Source organism: Cryphonectria parasitica (genome assembly GCF_011745365.1).
Source record: "Cryphonectria parasitica EP155 unplaced genomic scaffold M406scaffold_1, whole genome shotgun sequence".
NCBI classification, from domain to species: Eukaryota; Fungi; Ascomycota; class Sordariomycetes; order Diaporthales; family Cryphonectriaceae; genus Cryphonectria; species Cryphonectria parasitica.
The window spans coordinates 7,105,425-7,119,944 of NW_024468909.1; the positions used below are offsets into that span (position 1 = coordinate 7,105,425).

General features: G+C 52.8%; 7 protein-coding genes across 7 annotated transcripts; 2 read left to right on the forward strand and 5 right to left on the reverse strand.

Annotated features, from left to right (window-relative positions):
* Positions 1 to 137: 137 nt before the first annotated feature.
* M406DRAFT_34501 (putative signal recognition particle 54) lies at positions 138 to 1,849 on the forward strand (the record flags this gene model as incomplete). Its single annotated transcript, XM_040922029.1, has 2 exons — positions 138 to 215; positions 347 to 1,849. The coding sequence occupies 2 exons, from the start codon at positions 138 to 140 to the stop codon at positions 1,847 to 1,849; spliced, it is 1,581 nt and encodes a 526-aa protein (XP_040782312.1).
* Positions 1,850 to 4,315: 2,466 nt separating this feature from the next.
* Positions 4,316 to 5,974, reverse strand: M406DRAFT_67662 (uncharacterized protein; the record flags this gene model as incomplete). Its single annotated transcript, XM_040925080.1, has 5 exons — positions 4,316 to 4,495; positions 4,564 to 4,716; positions 4,801 to 5,399; positions 5,484 to 5,677; positions 5,757 to 5,974. 5 exons carry the CDS (start codon positions 5,972 to 5,974, stop codon positions 4,316 to 4,318), a joined length of 1,344 nt encoding a protein of 447 aa, XP_040782313.1.
* A 330-nt stretch (positions 5,975 to 6,304) lies between these two features.
* On the reverse strand, positions 6,305 to 6,992 carry M406DRAFT_320778 (Clavaminate synthase-like protein). The gene is made up of 2 exons (XM_040919427.1): positions 6,883 to 6,992; positions 6,305 to 6,789 (listed from the first exon to the last, which is right to left on the reverse strand). Exons 1-2 carry the CDS (start codon positions 6,932 to 6,934, stop codon positions 6,386 to 6,388), a joined length of 456 nt encoding a protein of 151 aa, XP_040782314.1. The 5' UTR covers positions 6,935 to 6,992; the 3' UTR covers positions 6,305 to 6,385.
* Positions 6,959 to 7,650, reverse strand: M406DRAFT_19105 (uncharacterized protein; the record flags this gene model as incomplete). The annotated part of the gene is made up of 2 exons (XM_040915436.1): positions 6,959 to 7,227; positions 7,260 to 7,650. Coding segments are annotated over 2 exons (660 nt in total), but the record flags the coding sequence as incomplete, so codon positions are not given.
* A 1,357-nt stretch (positions 7,651 to 9,007) lies between these two features.
* On the forward strand, positions 9,008 to 10,275 carry M406DRAFT_336812 (MFS general substrate transporter; the record flags this gene model as incomplete). Its single annotated transcript, XM_040921185.1, has 3 exons — positions 9,008 to 9,312; positions 9,400 to 9,931; positions 10,237 to 10,275. The coding sequence occupies 3 exons, from the start codon at positions 9,008 to 9,010 to the stop codon at positions 10,273 to 10,275; spliced, it is 876 nt and encodes a 291-aa protein (XP_040782316.1).
* Positions 10,276 to 10,482: 207 nt separating this feature from the next.
* M406DRAFT_249060 (Clavaminate synthase-like protein) lies at positions 10,483 to 11,625 on the reverse strand (the record flags this gene model as incomplete). Its single annotated transcript, XM_040916581.1, has 1 exon — positions 10,483 to 11,625. The coding sequence occupies one exon, from the start codon at positions 11,623 to 11,625 to the stop codon at positions 10,483 to 10,485; it is 1,143 nt and encodes a 380-aa protein (XP_040782317.1).
* Positions 11,626 to 12,286: 661 nt separating this feature from the next.
* M406DRAFT_349667 (glutamyl-tRNA synthetase) lies at positions 12,287 to 14,417 on the reverse strand (the record flags this gene model as incomplete). The annotated part of the gene is made up of 2 exons (XM_040922486.1): positions 12,287 to 13,945; positions 14,029 to 14,417. The coding sequence occupies 2 exons, from the start codon at positions 14,415 to 14,417 to the stop codon at positions 12,415 to 12,417; spliced, it is 1,920 nt and encodes a 639-aa protein (XP_040782318.1). The 3' UTR covers positions 12,287 to 12,414.
* Positions 14,418 to 14,520: the final 103 nt, after the last annotated feature.

The following is a 14,520-nucleotide window of genomic DNA, read 5'->3' on the forward strand; positions in this document are numbered from 1 at the left end:
CCACCTTCTTCGCCAACCTCAACCTCGACATCGCCTTCGACACCTGCTACACACTTACAGATCCACCCTCCACCACCGACCAAAACACCGACCACTCCTCGACCTCAACCTCTGTATCGGTACAAGACTCAGGCGCCATGGTGCTTCAAGACCTCGGTCGCCGCATCAATGCGGCGGTGTCCGACCTCAATCGGGCGCCAAATCTCGACGAAAAGGTACCAGCTGCCTCCCCCTTCTTTCCCTCCAGCTTCACTACCCCCACGCCCAGGCGCAGGGGCGTCCTATACAGCGCGTCGGCCTGCTTCCTAGGTATGTATGGTTGCGCTGACTCTGTTCACCTTCACAGGCCTTCGAAGCTATGATCAAGGAGATCTCCTCGGCCCTCCTCGAAGCAGACGTCAACGTGCGGCTCGTCCAACAGCTCCGCAAGTCGATAAAATCAACAGTCAACTTCAAGGAGCTCGCGCCAGCGGTCAACAAGAAGCGCCTCATCCAGAAGGCCGTGTTCGACGAGCTAGTCGACCTCGTCAACCCTCACCACGAGGCGTACAAGCCCAAGAAGGGCCGGTCCAATGTCATCATGTTCGTCGGTTTGCAGGGTGCCGGAAAGACAACCACCTGTACGAAGTTGGCCAGGCACTACCAGGCGAGAGGGTTCAAGGCCTGTCTAGTGTGCGCAGATACCTTCCGTGCGGGCGCCTTCGACCAGCTGAAGCAGAACGCCACCAAGGCCAAGATCCCCTACTACGGCAGCCTAACGGAGACGGACCCTGCCGTGGTCGCCAAGGAGGGCGTGGACAAGTTCAAGAAGGAGAAGTTCGAGGTCATCATCGTCGATACATCCGGCAGACACAGGCAGGAATCGGCACTGTTTCAGGAGATGGTGGACATCCAGAGCGCTGTCAAGCCAGATGAGACCATCATGGTGCTAGACGCCAGCATAGGCCAGCAGGCAGAGGCGCAGGCAAAAGCCTTCAAGGAGGCAGCAGATTTTGGCGCCATCATCATCACCAAGACGGACGGTCATGCGAGCGGAGGTGGCGCCATCTCAGCCGTCGCCGCCACACACACGCCCATCGTCTTCATCGGCACGGGCGAGCACATGCTCGACCTCGAGCGCTTCGTTCCCAAGCAATTCATCTCCAAGCTCCTCGGCATGGGCGACATGGCCGGGCTGGTGGAGCACGTGCAGTCTCTGAAGCTGGACCAGAAAGACACCATCAAGCACATCACCGAAGGCGTGTTCACTATCCGCGACCTGCGCGACCAGCTGCAGAATATCATGAAGATGGGTCCCCTGTCCAAGATGGCAGGCATGATCCCCGGCATGTCCAACATGATGCAGGGCATGGACGACGACGAGGGTAATGCCAAGCTCCGCCGCATGCTCTACATCTGCGACTCTATGACCAAGAAGGAACTCGACTCGGACGGCAAGATGTTCATCGACCAGCCCGAACGCATGACCCGCGTCGCCAAAGGGTCAGGAACCAGCGTCAGGGAAGTCGAGGATCTGCTGACGCAGCAGCGCATGATGGCCGGCATGGCCAAGAAGATGGGCGGCAACATGAAGAACATGCAGCGCGCCCAGGCTGCCATGGGCGGCGGTAATAAGGCACAGCAGATGGCAGCCATGCAGAAGCGTCTCCAGAGCATGGGTGGTGGCGCCGGCGGTGCAGGTGGCATGCCAGATCTCAGCAGCATGATGAAGATGCTGGGTGGTGGTGGTGGCGGCGGCCCTGGCGGCGGCGGCGGCATGCCTGGCGGGATGGACATCAATGCTATGATGAAGCAGATGGGTGGAATGATGGGCGGTTTGGGACAGGGCGGCCGTGGTGGGCGCAGATAACCAACCACGCTCCTTGCAGGTTACCAGTTGAATACTTTGGGGCGAGGGATCAGCATGGGTCGGCGTTTTTTTTGGGGGGGGGTAGAAGGCGGACACACCACACATCCAGTTTGTAACAGCAGGGCAATTGCTCAAGACACCTTCTTTCTCAGTCCTCGATGGCTCAGCATTGTCATCTACTGCCCAGCCCTCTTGTTGCCCTACAAGACCACAGGCCAATGCCTCCCGGCGCATGGCTCTCTTATACAGGGCTTCCTCCTACACCCCCGCGCACTGGTGCTAACCCGAACCCGTCGAAAGCTGTCCTGCCCTGCGGCTCTGCCTCTGCTCGCCTCTCATCATTTTGCTGTCGTAATGCTGGCGGCTTCCATCTCCACCAGTGCCAGCACGTGCAATTGCACCGCTCGTCTTTACGCACCTTCATGATGGCGAGACCAATTCGGCACAACGTCAGGAGCAGGCCCGCGGAAAACATCATGACCAAGGTCCAGAAGAAGAGCTCGGCGCCTGTTGATTGCCATGAGGAGAGGGCCGTATCTGGGATGCTGGTCTGGGTTGAAGGAGAAGGAGGAGGGGCGGTTGTGGCGGGGGTGGGTATGTACATGGTGTCGCTGTGCGTAACGTGTTACGGTTTTATGTATTGTTGTAATTGGTCTGGGCGATTGGTTATCTGAATCACGAGATAATTTCTCGAGTAGACTCAAGGAATGGTATGAAGTCTGGAAAGCAAACTCATTGGTTTGCTTTGATGATAAGTAGGCTGGCGGAGGAATGGACCTGTGCCCGGCTTCAGGGAGGCATTATGCAAATCCAGGCTTAATATTGTTTGGAGTTTTATAAAGACTACAAATCCTTGCTTCTAGGTACTTAGAATTAAAGAGTGATAGAGAATAGAGGCTTGACTGCATTACTGAGGCCTTTTCATCGCGCCTGAAGTATCACACACAAGCTAAACCCTCTTTCCACTCGCAACTTGACTCACCGCCTACTGCCAGTGTCTTGCTCGAATGGCTCACCCTGGGCTGGCTGTGCCACAGTTTACGCCTCGCATACGCGGAGTATGTTTACTGCGCTCGACATCCGTGGGCGGCGTAGGCTAGACACACGAGAACGCGGGCTCAGAGCGTGCCCAATTTCGACAGTACTTGGGTGTGTGTCTATCAAGAACGCCAACAATCATCAAGGGAGAGAATTCGGGTTTGAACTAGGGTGTAAAGTCGTACGAGAACAACATCAATATTTGACTAAGCATGTCCTCCTTGTGAAACGATGGGATGTCAGACCAGCAAGCGCTCAGCCTTGAGCTCCTCTGCGCACATGGCTTCCTCCCATCTCCCGTGATTTTGTACAAACAGAGAGCAAAAGTCAAGTTTAATTTCATGCCGCCCCGAACGCCAATGTCCTCCGCCTCAGACCCTATTCCCGGATGCGGCCCAGTCCTATGTTCGAATGATTACCTCTGTGAACAGAGAATGTATTAGCCTTCGGAGACGTGGTACTCTAGATGACCAAAACATCACCAAACTCACCAAAGATGTAGTAATTGTTACAGCACCACTTCATCTCCGTTACTCAACGGGCGTGGTGACATATGCAGCGCCGACACCAGACAGGCCGCCAATCAGGCCCACTGATGCCAAGAAGGTGCCCTTGGACATCTTCTCAGGCTGCAGGTTGGGTGGTTGTGTTGCGATCATCCGACGCTGAACCTGCCTGGCGGACACAGGGGCTCTTGAGCGGAGGGTGGAGAGGACGAGGCGGCGGGCGGCACAGTATTGACACATGTTTGGTAATTTCTCTTTTCTTTTCTGGGGAAGGTCTCAAGGCGATAAGTTATCGTTGATTGGTTCTCAGAAGTGAGACAAGCTTTTGTGTTGATTGGCGTGGAACTGTGAAGTGACAAGATGTAGGCGAAACAGAAAGAAGAGGTGTGTGCACTGTTACAGAAGTGAAACTCTTGATATAGGGTTGGTGAATGTGATTTTTCCTCATTGTCAGGTTATTACTTTTGGGATGCTGGGGCTTGTTATATTTGCAAAGGATTCGTGGTGGTGTGACTGCGGGTGCTTGTGAGTGGCGTGTTCGTCAGCTCATATTTTGTCGCCAGCCGAGTGTTAGCCCGTAGAATCCCGAGGACAGATGACCTGCCAACTCAATTGCATTGTCCAAACTTAGAAATTATTGGTGCATATCATATGTTTCCATATCCAAGAACTTCCGGACACCATTTGTCTTTTCTTGCTTTTCTTTTGAGGGGTGGGCGGAAGGAATGATGTAGCAAGTTCAAAAACCCCACTGCGGGACTTGCAGCCAATAATTTCTTCACATGTGCTTCAGTTAGCATTTGTAGCAACATCTGCCGGTCAACCAGTTCCCAAGAATTACCCCATGATAGCACGTCACACTTGATTCAAATAAATCTCGAGTATATCGACGTATTCATTTCTGTAAGTTTGTAATCTCCTGCTATGTGAAGCCAGCTGCTGCAAAGGAGAGAGACTTCGCACCACGGTGGCGCGAGCCAGCATACTTGAGGTACAAGAACCAGGCAATGAACACAACGACCGTTAGTGAAATAGTGACGGCAATGTAGATCTTCCAACTACTCGAGGATTCGAGCTCAAATAGACCTGCTGACCAGATCGACTGCGCTGCATTAGTTTTCGGTACTTCCTTGGCTCATACAGCTGGTAGTTAGAACTGAACTTGCTCACAGTGATTAAACTCGATGGCAGAAAGAGCAACGTGAGAACCGTAATGGTCTTCATGGTCTCGCTATCCCGGGCTGCCAACATCGCGAGATGGTTGGAGTATTCTGTCACCGCCAAGGTAAGTTTGCTGTCCTTCTGCGTTACCAGACTGAAGGCCTTTTGATGAAATCGTAACCATGATTAGTAAATAATTACCACAATTTCAGAATGCAAAGGGCTGGTCAGGATTATGTTGCTTACCACGTTGATTTGTCCTCGAATTCTTGCAAGCATTTCCTTGGTCTTAGCGGCAATATATTCGGACCTGGCGAGGGTGAATTGTATTCTCTCCCGCAGAGCCACATCGTGCCTCTTGGCCATGAGCGCGAGCCCGGCCTCAGCTCGAAGCTGTTCCAAAAGATCTACCGACTTCAGTAAGTATAGCGCCCATTTGATATAAAATGTGCCAATGTGCTCGAAGTGGCACATCTCCGAGTGAGCCTCGTGAAGCCTCTTCAGCAGATTGTCATAATCTGCGAGCCACTGCAGTGTCGTGTGGGGAACTTGTAATTTCCAGGATGGCGCGGTCATTTCTGTCGCACTCTCCACTTCATATACTTTAAGAAGAGTTTTCTGAAAGATCTCGTTGTTCTCGCGCGAGCGGACCTCAAAAGCCAAGACGAGAAAGTATAGCGGATCGATCGAGATCAGTCTGCCTCGCTTGGATAATTGGCTCTCGATCGTCCGGCCCGTGGTCTCGGTTAGAGCAGACAAGAAACAGACAGTCGAACGATCGGAGAGTCTGATGCGCATCGAGATGTTGATAGAATTGCTGTGTTGTGGATTCCGGAGGAGCAAGACTGGATAGGCGTGTGCTCAAGGGTCAGAATATTCGTTTACACCAAGGTGGCCTCTGGAGAACACTATAGCTTCTTTAGACTTACCCAGCGCCTCAGGAATATCGCTATCGTCGTCTCGATATTGCGTATGATGCGACATGTGGAATCCCGGGAACCTGTCAGCGCCGAGAATGTGCGGCGGCAACCGGCATGCTTCGATGAGCCTCGCCAAAGACGCTTGTGAGATTTCCATGGGGGTTTCCCTGAAATTTCTATGGGCAGGATCGCCGGACGTCGAGCTTCAGAAAGTGTCAGTAGTAGTCATACCCTAGAGTAATAAATAATTATATGAATCCGGACAGGTCCATGTGCACGTACAGGAGAACAAACTCTCCTCCACCATCGCTTATTTGATCCACTGATGGGCTGGTTATTGTATCTTCGATGGCTCGCAGCTCGGTCTCAAGACCTTCGTCGGTCAAGGTTGTTTGGCTTGAAACCACATGGTCGCGATACCTCAGTCGTCGCAAACGGACGTTTGTTGAACCGGTCGTACGGATGTTCTGTAATAGACTAGGTATATCATCTGAGTCCATTTTTTGGCACCGTTCATGCTACTTCACGACGGCCAACTGATGAAAGTACACAGATGCGTTTCAAATTTGAATAGTATAGGAAATTCAAAGAGGGCAACAGAAAGAGATGTCACAACTTGATGAAATTGCGAATTGTACCTCCAAATTCCAGTAAGGATTGGGAGTCACAAGTATCTAGTCTTCGGGCTGGTGTGCCTTGTCTACTTATGTATTGTTGGTTGCTTACACTGCCACCGCCATGCATGCGCAGCGCAGGCATCCACATGCAGGTCGGCGGCTAGACGCATTATGATTTCAATGACTTCAATATGAACCAGTGATTTTTCAATAATGATATTGATCTATGCGAGAGCGCCAAGGCATGTAAGACCAGACCATGATTGCAAATAAGTATAACCATTGCCAACCTGTTTAACTCAAAAGCATCTCATACTTCAGCTCTTCCTGTGGCACCCCACTGAACTTGATACTCGTAGGATGCTTCCTCCTAGCCGGCAATACTCTCCTGATATAGAGATCTCCAACATTGATACTCTCGAAGCGGGGTTTCTCCCCGGGGTCGACACAGCAGTCGAGCACTTCCAAGTCAACATCCGGATCCATAGTCAGGAAAAACGGCAGAGAATAGCGCTGATTTCCCGTGCGATTGCGAACCCGATGGACGGTGGCTGGAAACTTGCCGTTCGATTGCCGTTCTAGGTACTGGCCGACATTACAAACAAATGTGCCTGGCTGGGGAGGCGCATCGACCCACAGACCGTCTTGGTTGAGGACCTCCAGAGCAGGCACAGAGTCTTGCAGGACCAGCGTCAGCCCTGGGGCAGGATGGAAGAAAAGTGTTAGTTGAGGCTTCTGTGTCCTATTGTCACGTCTCAAACCGTGCTTAGATGGGCAGAGGTCTATCTTACATGAAAAGTCAGCATGGGCGCCAAGGCCAACACTGGTCGACTCCTCGTCCATCGGTGTGGGCGGATAATATAGCGCTCTCATGCCGGTGATTGGAAACGTAAAGTGCTGGTCGAAAGCCTTCTCGTCCAGATCAAAGGCCAGGGCAAAGATCCGGACCAGCTTCATAGCCAGCACCAAGATGCGGTTGTAATACTTGTAAAGCCCTTCCCGCCACCATGGCGCTTGGGACGGCCAGATATTCTGAGGCTGTGTGATGTGAGAAGGTGGCGCATGTCCAGTCTTGCCCTGGTAGTCCTGCTCGGGCTCTATCACACAGTCACCCATCGTGAACGCTTCCTTGATATCTTCAAGTCAAAAAAACTGTTAGTGTTGCGACTAAGGTGTGTTTTGGGGATCTCATTGCTCTGCGACTTGCCTCCTTTGCTCCTTGGATCGAGTCTAGTCTCAAGCATTGGCTCGTAGCCTCTGATGGCGGGATTTCTCTGAACGTGCGCATCCATCTTGGCGTCTAGATCCAGTGCAAAGAAGCGCTTCAGCAGGCTGAAGGTCTCATCGATGAGATCTTCCGGGATACCATGATTCTTGATGTAGAAGAATCCGCAGTCATGACAGGCGTCGTAGATGTTTTTGGCAATGGCCTTCCTGGCCTCAAGAGAAGGGCTGTCAATGTCGGACAGGTCGATGGTTGGGATCGAAGTGAAGGAGGATGGTTTCTCTGCTACTTTGCGGTAGGTTGTTCCGGATCCTGAGTGGAAGTACACATATTGAGTATTATCCTGCTTCTTCTGTCAATATATACTATCTCGTCTAGTATTGATTTTGACACTCATGTGTGCTCCTTACATCAATCACTGCCTCTGTCTTTCCACCACTCGGAACTGCAGAGATGACGTCTGTCATTTTGCTATCAAATCGGCCAGCTCAAGGTCTACAGACGGCGTCGACTTGTGCAGTGCCTCTGCTATCACAAGAAGCTAACAGTATTTCCAGACAAAGTGATGATCCAAAGAGAGTATGTATATCAAGACCGTCACTCATTATGCTACGTTGCAACGCAAAAGTGGTTATTACCGGGTTCCGTCTCCCCGCACGAGGATCCGGGCTCCGCCGTGGTGAATATCCGGGACTTGTATCCGGCTTGTTATCACACCTCGTGATACTGTATCAGATAACTCGGCTCACCACCGACTGCCGAACCTGAATGCATTGGACGAAAAAGAAAAGCACAAGGCTTTATGCGCTTGTTATCTACATGAATGAGTTTGTGGAGGTGTGGAATCGCGCTCGACTCGGGGAACATCTTTGGGATGGTCATGATAAGCGCATGTGAGGGCATACCTCTGCGCTGCCCTAGGCCTCTGGCCATTATGTTCTTGAAAAGAAGCACTCATAGAGGGGATAGAACAAAACGAAAGAACCAGTCTGCGAGAGAATCGTCCCAGCTCCTCACAGCAGAAGTTGCTCACCCCATCGGAACAGAGCAATGGCGTCTCTGGCGTACCACGCGAAGCAAATCTTTGCGTCTTCGTATGGCAAAGACAGGCCTGAATTCTTCATCTGGTACCCCAAGGGACTCGCATCTAGCGAGAAGAAGCTCCTCTTCAAGATTGACCTGTTCATCCTCACCTACTCCTGCTTGGCTTACTTTACGAAATGGCTAGACCAAGCCAACCTGAGCAACGCCTACGTCAGCGGGATGAAGGAGGACCTGAAAATGTATGGAACCGAGTATAATCTGGCCGTGACGTGCTTCTCAGTCGGCCAGATTCTAGGCCCTATTCCAGCCAACATCCTTCTGACCTGGATTCCACCGCGCCTGCTACTGCCTGGGCTGGAGCTTGTCTGGGCTGGACTGACAATCGGAACGTACGCCGTCAAAGATGTGAACCAGGTATGACGAACCTCAAAGACTTTGCTCTTTGCTGTTGTTAAAGCGGGCCTGTTGGGACCATTCACGTAATTGATATACTTTATTGGATCTAGTTGTACCCCATACGTTTCTTCGTCGGCTTTCTTGAAGCGTCCACCTTTGTCGGTGTCCAGTACGTCCTCGGAAGCTGGTATAAGAAGACCGAACTGGGCAAACGCACAGCCATCTTCGCCTGTGCTGCCTACGTGGGCACTATGATCTCGGGGTATCTACAGAGCGCAGTGCTCGCGGGCCTGGATGGCAAAAATGGCCTTGCTGCATGGAGATGGGTGTTCATCATCGACGGCATCATCACCATCATTGTTGCCATGTTTGGCCTGTTCTTCTTCCCCGACACGCCGAGCAGCACTTCTGCCTTTTACCTGAACGAGATAGAGAAGCGACGTTGCGTGGAGCGCATGGTGGAGGACGAACGGGAGGAGTCCAACAACTTCACCTGGAACTTGTTCCTGCGGGCGGTCAAGTCATGGCAGCTCTATGTCTTGACGATTCTCTGGATGTAAGCCAGCCGTTATTGTGATTCCTGCTTTAGAAAAACCAAATATTTTGTGATATTGCGTTAATTAACTAATTGATGCTCGCTCAGGTTCTGGAACACGACCGTCGGCAAAGTCTCAAACACCGTCATGCAGCTCTGGCTCAAGTACGACCCAGACCACACCTGGTCCGTCTACCAGGTCAACAACATTCCCACAGCCATTAACGGCTGGAACATCATCCTCGTCCTGCTGCTCAACATCTACGTCGACGCCACCGGCTACCGCATGCGCGCCGTCGCCTTCAACCTGACCATCATGGTCTTTGGGACCATCTGCCTCGTGGTCTGGGACATCCCACTGGGCCTCAAGATCGTCTCGTACATGTTCGCTGGCCTCGACGGGCCTCTGTCGCCCATCTACTATGCGTGGGCCAACATCCTGACGTCAGGGGACGCGCAGGTCCGCGCGCTGGTGCTGGCCATCATGAACTCGTGTGGCGCGGCTACCACGACGGTCATCCAGCAGTTCCTGTACCCAACCACGGACGCGCCGTCGTTTGGGAAGGGGTTCAAGGCCAGCTTGGGGTTTGTCTGTGGAATGTGCGTGTGGGTTGTCGTGGTGAGGCTGTTTGAGTTGCGGGCGCAGCGGAAAGATGCTGCGATGGAGATTGAGGCGGTGGATGAGGAGAGCGTGGGAGAGGAGGCGGTGTCGCCGGTTGATTTACAAGTGCAACTGAAGAAGTGAATAACGTTGTGTGTATATTGTGGGAACGGGTAGTTGGAATTTCCTGTGCTGAGGAATTCTTGATGATTTTATCTATATAGTCCAGATGAGGTTGAGTGCATGAATTGAAATTGTTGTCTACAAATGATATTACTGGTTATACTTATTAATAATATCCTGGATTTTTAATTTCATTCTTCGAAACGAAACTTTTGTGTCAGGTCAAGGTGGACAAGGATTGGCTAAAGTCTCCCTTGTAACACAACATGCATATGCATACATGAACCATTGCTCATGTGGTCTTGGCTGGCTGCGGGCGAGGAACGTCACACTGACACACCACAAGTACATCAACAGATTAATATTACTATCGACCGGAAATTTGTCAATCTGTCAGTCAGTCAGTCAGTCTGTCAGTCTGTCTGTCCATCCATCTTTCTACCTAATTTCTCCCCTTCCCATCCCATCTATGCGCCCTTGGTATCATGCATTGCCTTGACTCGCTTCTTCACCCACTCCAAACACCCAATCTCGTCGTATTTCTTGACGCCATCCGCGCCGACACAGCTGTCCAGAACTCCACAGCTCTCGTTGAGATTGAAGCCAAAAAAGAAGGGCATGCTCACCCGCTCGTGCCCGCTATGGTTCACCGCCCTGTGCACTGTGCTCTGGTATTTGTCGTTTGTGATGCGCTGTAGGTAGTCGGCAATGTTGACCACAAATGTCCCCGGTATGGGCGTCGCCTTGATCCACTGGCCCTGGCGGTTCAGCACCTGGAGCCCGCCGGCGTCGTCCTGCCAGAGGATGGTAAAGAGCTGAAAGTCCGTGTGCGAGCCAATCGACACCTCCTTTGTCGCACTCGCACAGTCGTCGCCAGCGGAAGCGGCTGACGGTGGGAGGGGCGGGTAGTAATTCAGTGCCAGCGCCGCATCTGGGTGGCTAAACTTGTCGTCAAAGTAGCCCTCGTCTAGGTCCAGAGACAGAGCAAAGGACCGCACCAGTGCCCTCGCGAGCCCAAGACACGAGCGCCAATACTCAACCACAGCAGGCTGGAAGCACGGCACGCTCTTTGTGGCGGACCAGGGAAAACGGTCATCCTCATTGCCTGGGGGCCCGTCGGGCTCGACCCTCAGAAACTGGCGGATGTGCTCTGGGATGCTGGCCAAATCGCCCACCGAGGGGTCTAGGCGGGGATCGTACGTCCAGCTAAACGTCTCGCGGACGTCGAGGCCCTCGAACGGGTTGATGCGCTGTGTCTGGGGTGGCTTATACCCATTGAAGTAGGCCGACTGTTTTGCATCGGCCTGCAGCTTTGTCTCGAGGTCCTGGCGGAAGAAGTCCACACAGGCCTCATGCGCAGAGTCTGTGACGGTGCTTGGGATGCCGTGATTGCGGATGTAGAAGAAGCCCGTGTTGGTGGCAGCCTCACGGATCTGTTTTGCTACGGAGAGGCGTGCATCGAATGAGGATGAGGGGGATAGAACGGGCGAGATGTCGATAATGGGAATTTCCTCCGTGGTAGCGTCCCGAGGAGGCGCCAGGAGAACGTGTCTCGTCACCGGGCCATTGCCAGATGCAAGGCGGAGAGGTACGGTTGTTGTTGATGTCATGACTCAAATTTTGTTGTCGCTCTTTTCAGGAAGCTATTTTGAGTTTTGCTCTTGAGGATAGAGGGAGAGATTGCGTGTAGACTTGTCGATACTACGCCAGGAAAGACCCTCCATGTTCCATTTTCCCTCAGGGCTCTCAAACTTTTATACTATTCCGGCACTCCGGCAATTGCACTTAACTGCGGCACAGACCCAGTGAATAACCTTACCTTTTGTGACAGAAAAGAACGATAACGTGAGACTGATATGTCGCAATGAAGGGTCTGCCCTTTCACTTGGTTCGATGAAGCATACAATTCATCCAACCGGAATATTTGTCTGACTGGGTCGAAGCCTGATGGCGTCGCTGCGTTCGATACGCTTGTGACGGCCAGTTCCGATGATTGACCAAGCCTAAGGTGAATGAAGGAAAGAAAAAAAAGGGCCACTCCACCCACTCCCTCTCTTTAGAGGGGTGCTATCGTGGTGGGCCGTTCGCTTGTCAGCGATGCCGCCTTCGCAAGTGACCGATACAACTCAAGTTGTGTGTGTCTGTTTGTCATATCTGACCACCTAAGGTTCGAAGTAGGGAACTCACCGGAGCAGAGGGAGAAAGGGGGGGAGGGGAGGAGATACATCCTGAGACTCGGGAGGCCTATTTTAGGCTGAATAGATCTGCTGTGATATGTCGACACTTGATGTCCAATTTTTCCTTTTCGTGACGTGCTGATGTCTATGAGCTACTTAGGTAAAACAATGGCTCTTTCTCCAGAAAAGCGCAAAACAAGCTTTTCGCTACGGAGCCTTGTTCTACTTCTTCTGTTCACGGCTCTCACCCGTCTTTCCCGTTGGGATACAGAACAGAATCACCTTCTGCTCCTCTCCGTCCTTGCAGTCGGGAATGCCCTTGTCTACACGGTAGTATCCCCTCCTCTCCAGCTGGATAATGTCGTCCTTCTTCAGGGTTGCGACCTCCTCCTCACACCAGGCCTCCTCCATGGTGGACGTGTTGGGGTTCAGGAAGTCCTCGAGGTTGTCGTCTTCCTCCAGCTTGTCCTTGGTGATGAGGTAGTCGAAATCCCACAGCTCGGCACGGACAAGCTTCGCGCCCTTGGTCGACAGCCACGTCACCTTCTTCTCGGTCTTCTTCACGTCGCCAGCCAGGTTGAGCTCGACAGTCGCCGTATTAATAGGCCCGCTGCCGTCGATGGACCGCACGAAGGCGTTACCCCAGGTCATCAGTGTGATCTCCTCGTCCGGCTTCATCAAGGCCAGATCGGCCTGGTCCAGCAGGAGCTCGTCTGACAGAACAACCTTCTTGGTACCCACGTCCTTGTTCTTGGGGTGCTTGGGCTTGTCAATTGATGTTGGCTCGGCCGGCGTGTCTGTACCTGTGACCTTGACCTTGACGGCATCCTTGGAAGCGATAGCTGTGTACCGGGGCGCGATAGGGTCGATGACCTTCTTGTTGTTGGCCCAGAATGTGGTCCAATCCATGGTGGTGACATTCCGGCTGGGGCCCTGCTTGATGATGAACTCACGCAGTGCCTCAACAGTCATGCCTCGCCGGCGTACACCCCGGATGGTGGGCATGCGGGGGTCGTCCCAACCCCAGACGCGGCCGGTGTCCACGAGCTTGGCCAGCTTTCGCTTCGAGAGGAAGGTCTTGATGAAGTTCATGCGCGCGAAGTCCCACATGTGCACCTGGGGGAGCTTCAACGTATCAATGAACCATTGGTACTGCGGGTTCCGGTCGGTATACTCGGTGGAGCGGAGAGCGTGGGTGACGCCCTCGTGGCTGTCGATGACGGGGCATGCGAAGTCGTACATGGGATACATCTTCCAAGTTGAGCCGGTCCTGTGATGAGGGACGTCCGTGTTGCAACGGTAGATGACGGGGTCTCTCATGGCTTTGTTTGGGTTGTCGGACGAGACCCTCGCCCGGATGCAGAACTTCTTGCCTTCCTCAGAGCCCTGCTTCATCTCCTCGAAGATGCGCAGCGTTTCAGCGATAGACATGTCACGGTGCTTGGACGCAATGCCCTTCCAGCGCTCATCCCGCATGGTCTCCTGGTCTGTATCGTCGGCGTACGCGTGACCCTCGTTGATGAGCCGCTTGCACATGTCGTAAAGGTAATCGAAGTAATCGGAGGTATAGGACAGCTTGTCGGGTGTGATGCCCATGAGGGCCAGATCCTCAATGATGGCGTCTTGGTATTCTCCCTTCTCCTTGGAAGGATTTGTGTCATCGAGACGTAGACGCAGGGTTCCTTTGTATGCTACATGGCCGAAGTAGTCACTCAGCAGAGCGGCCTTGGCGTGTCCGATGTGCAAATATCCTCTGGAGACGCAACATCCGATTAGTTACGCTTCTTCCGAAAGCCCTGCACGTGGCCATTGGGGTGGCGAGGAAGGGCAACTCACGAAGGTTCAGGCAGAAAACGAGTAACCACACCCTTGTCAGCATCCTGAAGAGCAAGGCTGTAGTTTCCTCCAGCTTTGCTTGCGGCGGCCACCTTCTTCTTCTTCTCGGCCTCGGCGGCCTTGATGGAGTCCTGGATCTCGGGGTGGGTTGCCTCGACATACGCGAACCACCGCTGCAGATTACCCAGGGCGCCCTTCAGGATATACGACGTGGCAGCTCGGTTGCTCCTGAGAGCGACCCAGATCGCCTTGTCGTTGTCGCCCAGCTGGTAGCCATCAAGGTAGGTCCTGAGAATCAGGTGCTTATCGAGGGCGAGCAGGTGAGGCTCGATGGTCTTGAAGTCCTTATCAAGGACAGGTGGGAGAGCCTTCAGATCTTCTGTCTTCATGGTGTATTTCTTGCTCGTGACGCTCAATTGGTAAAGACAATGAACAAGGCAAGATCGTTCAAAACGTTGTCAGGTGAGTCAAACGTTGGAACGTAGCGTCAGA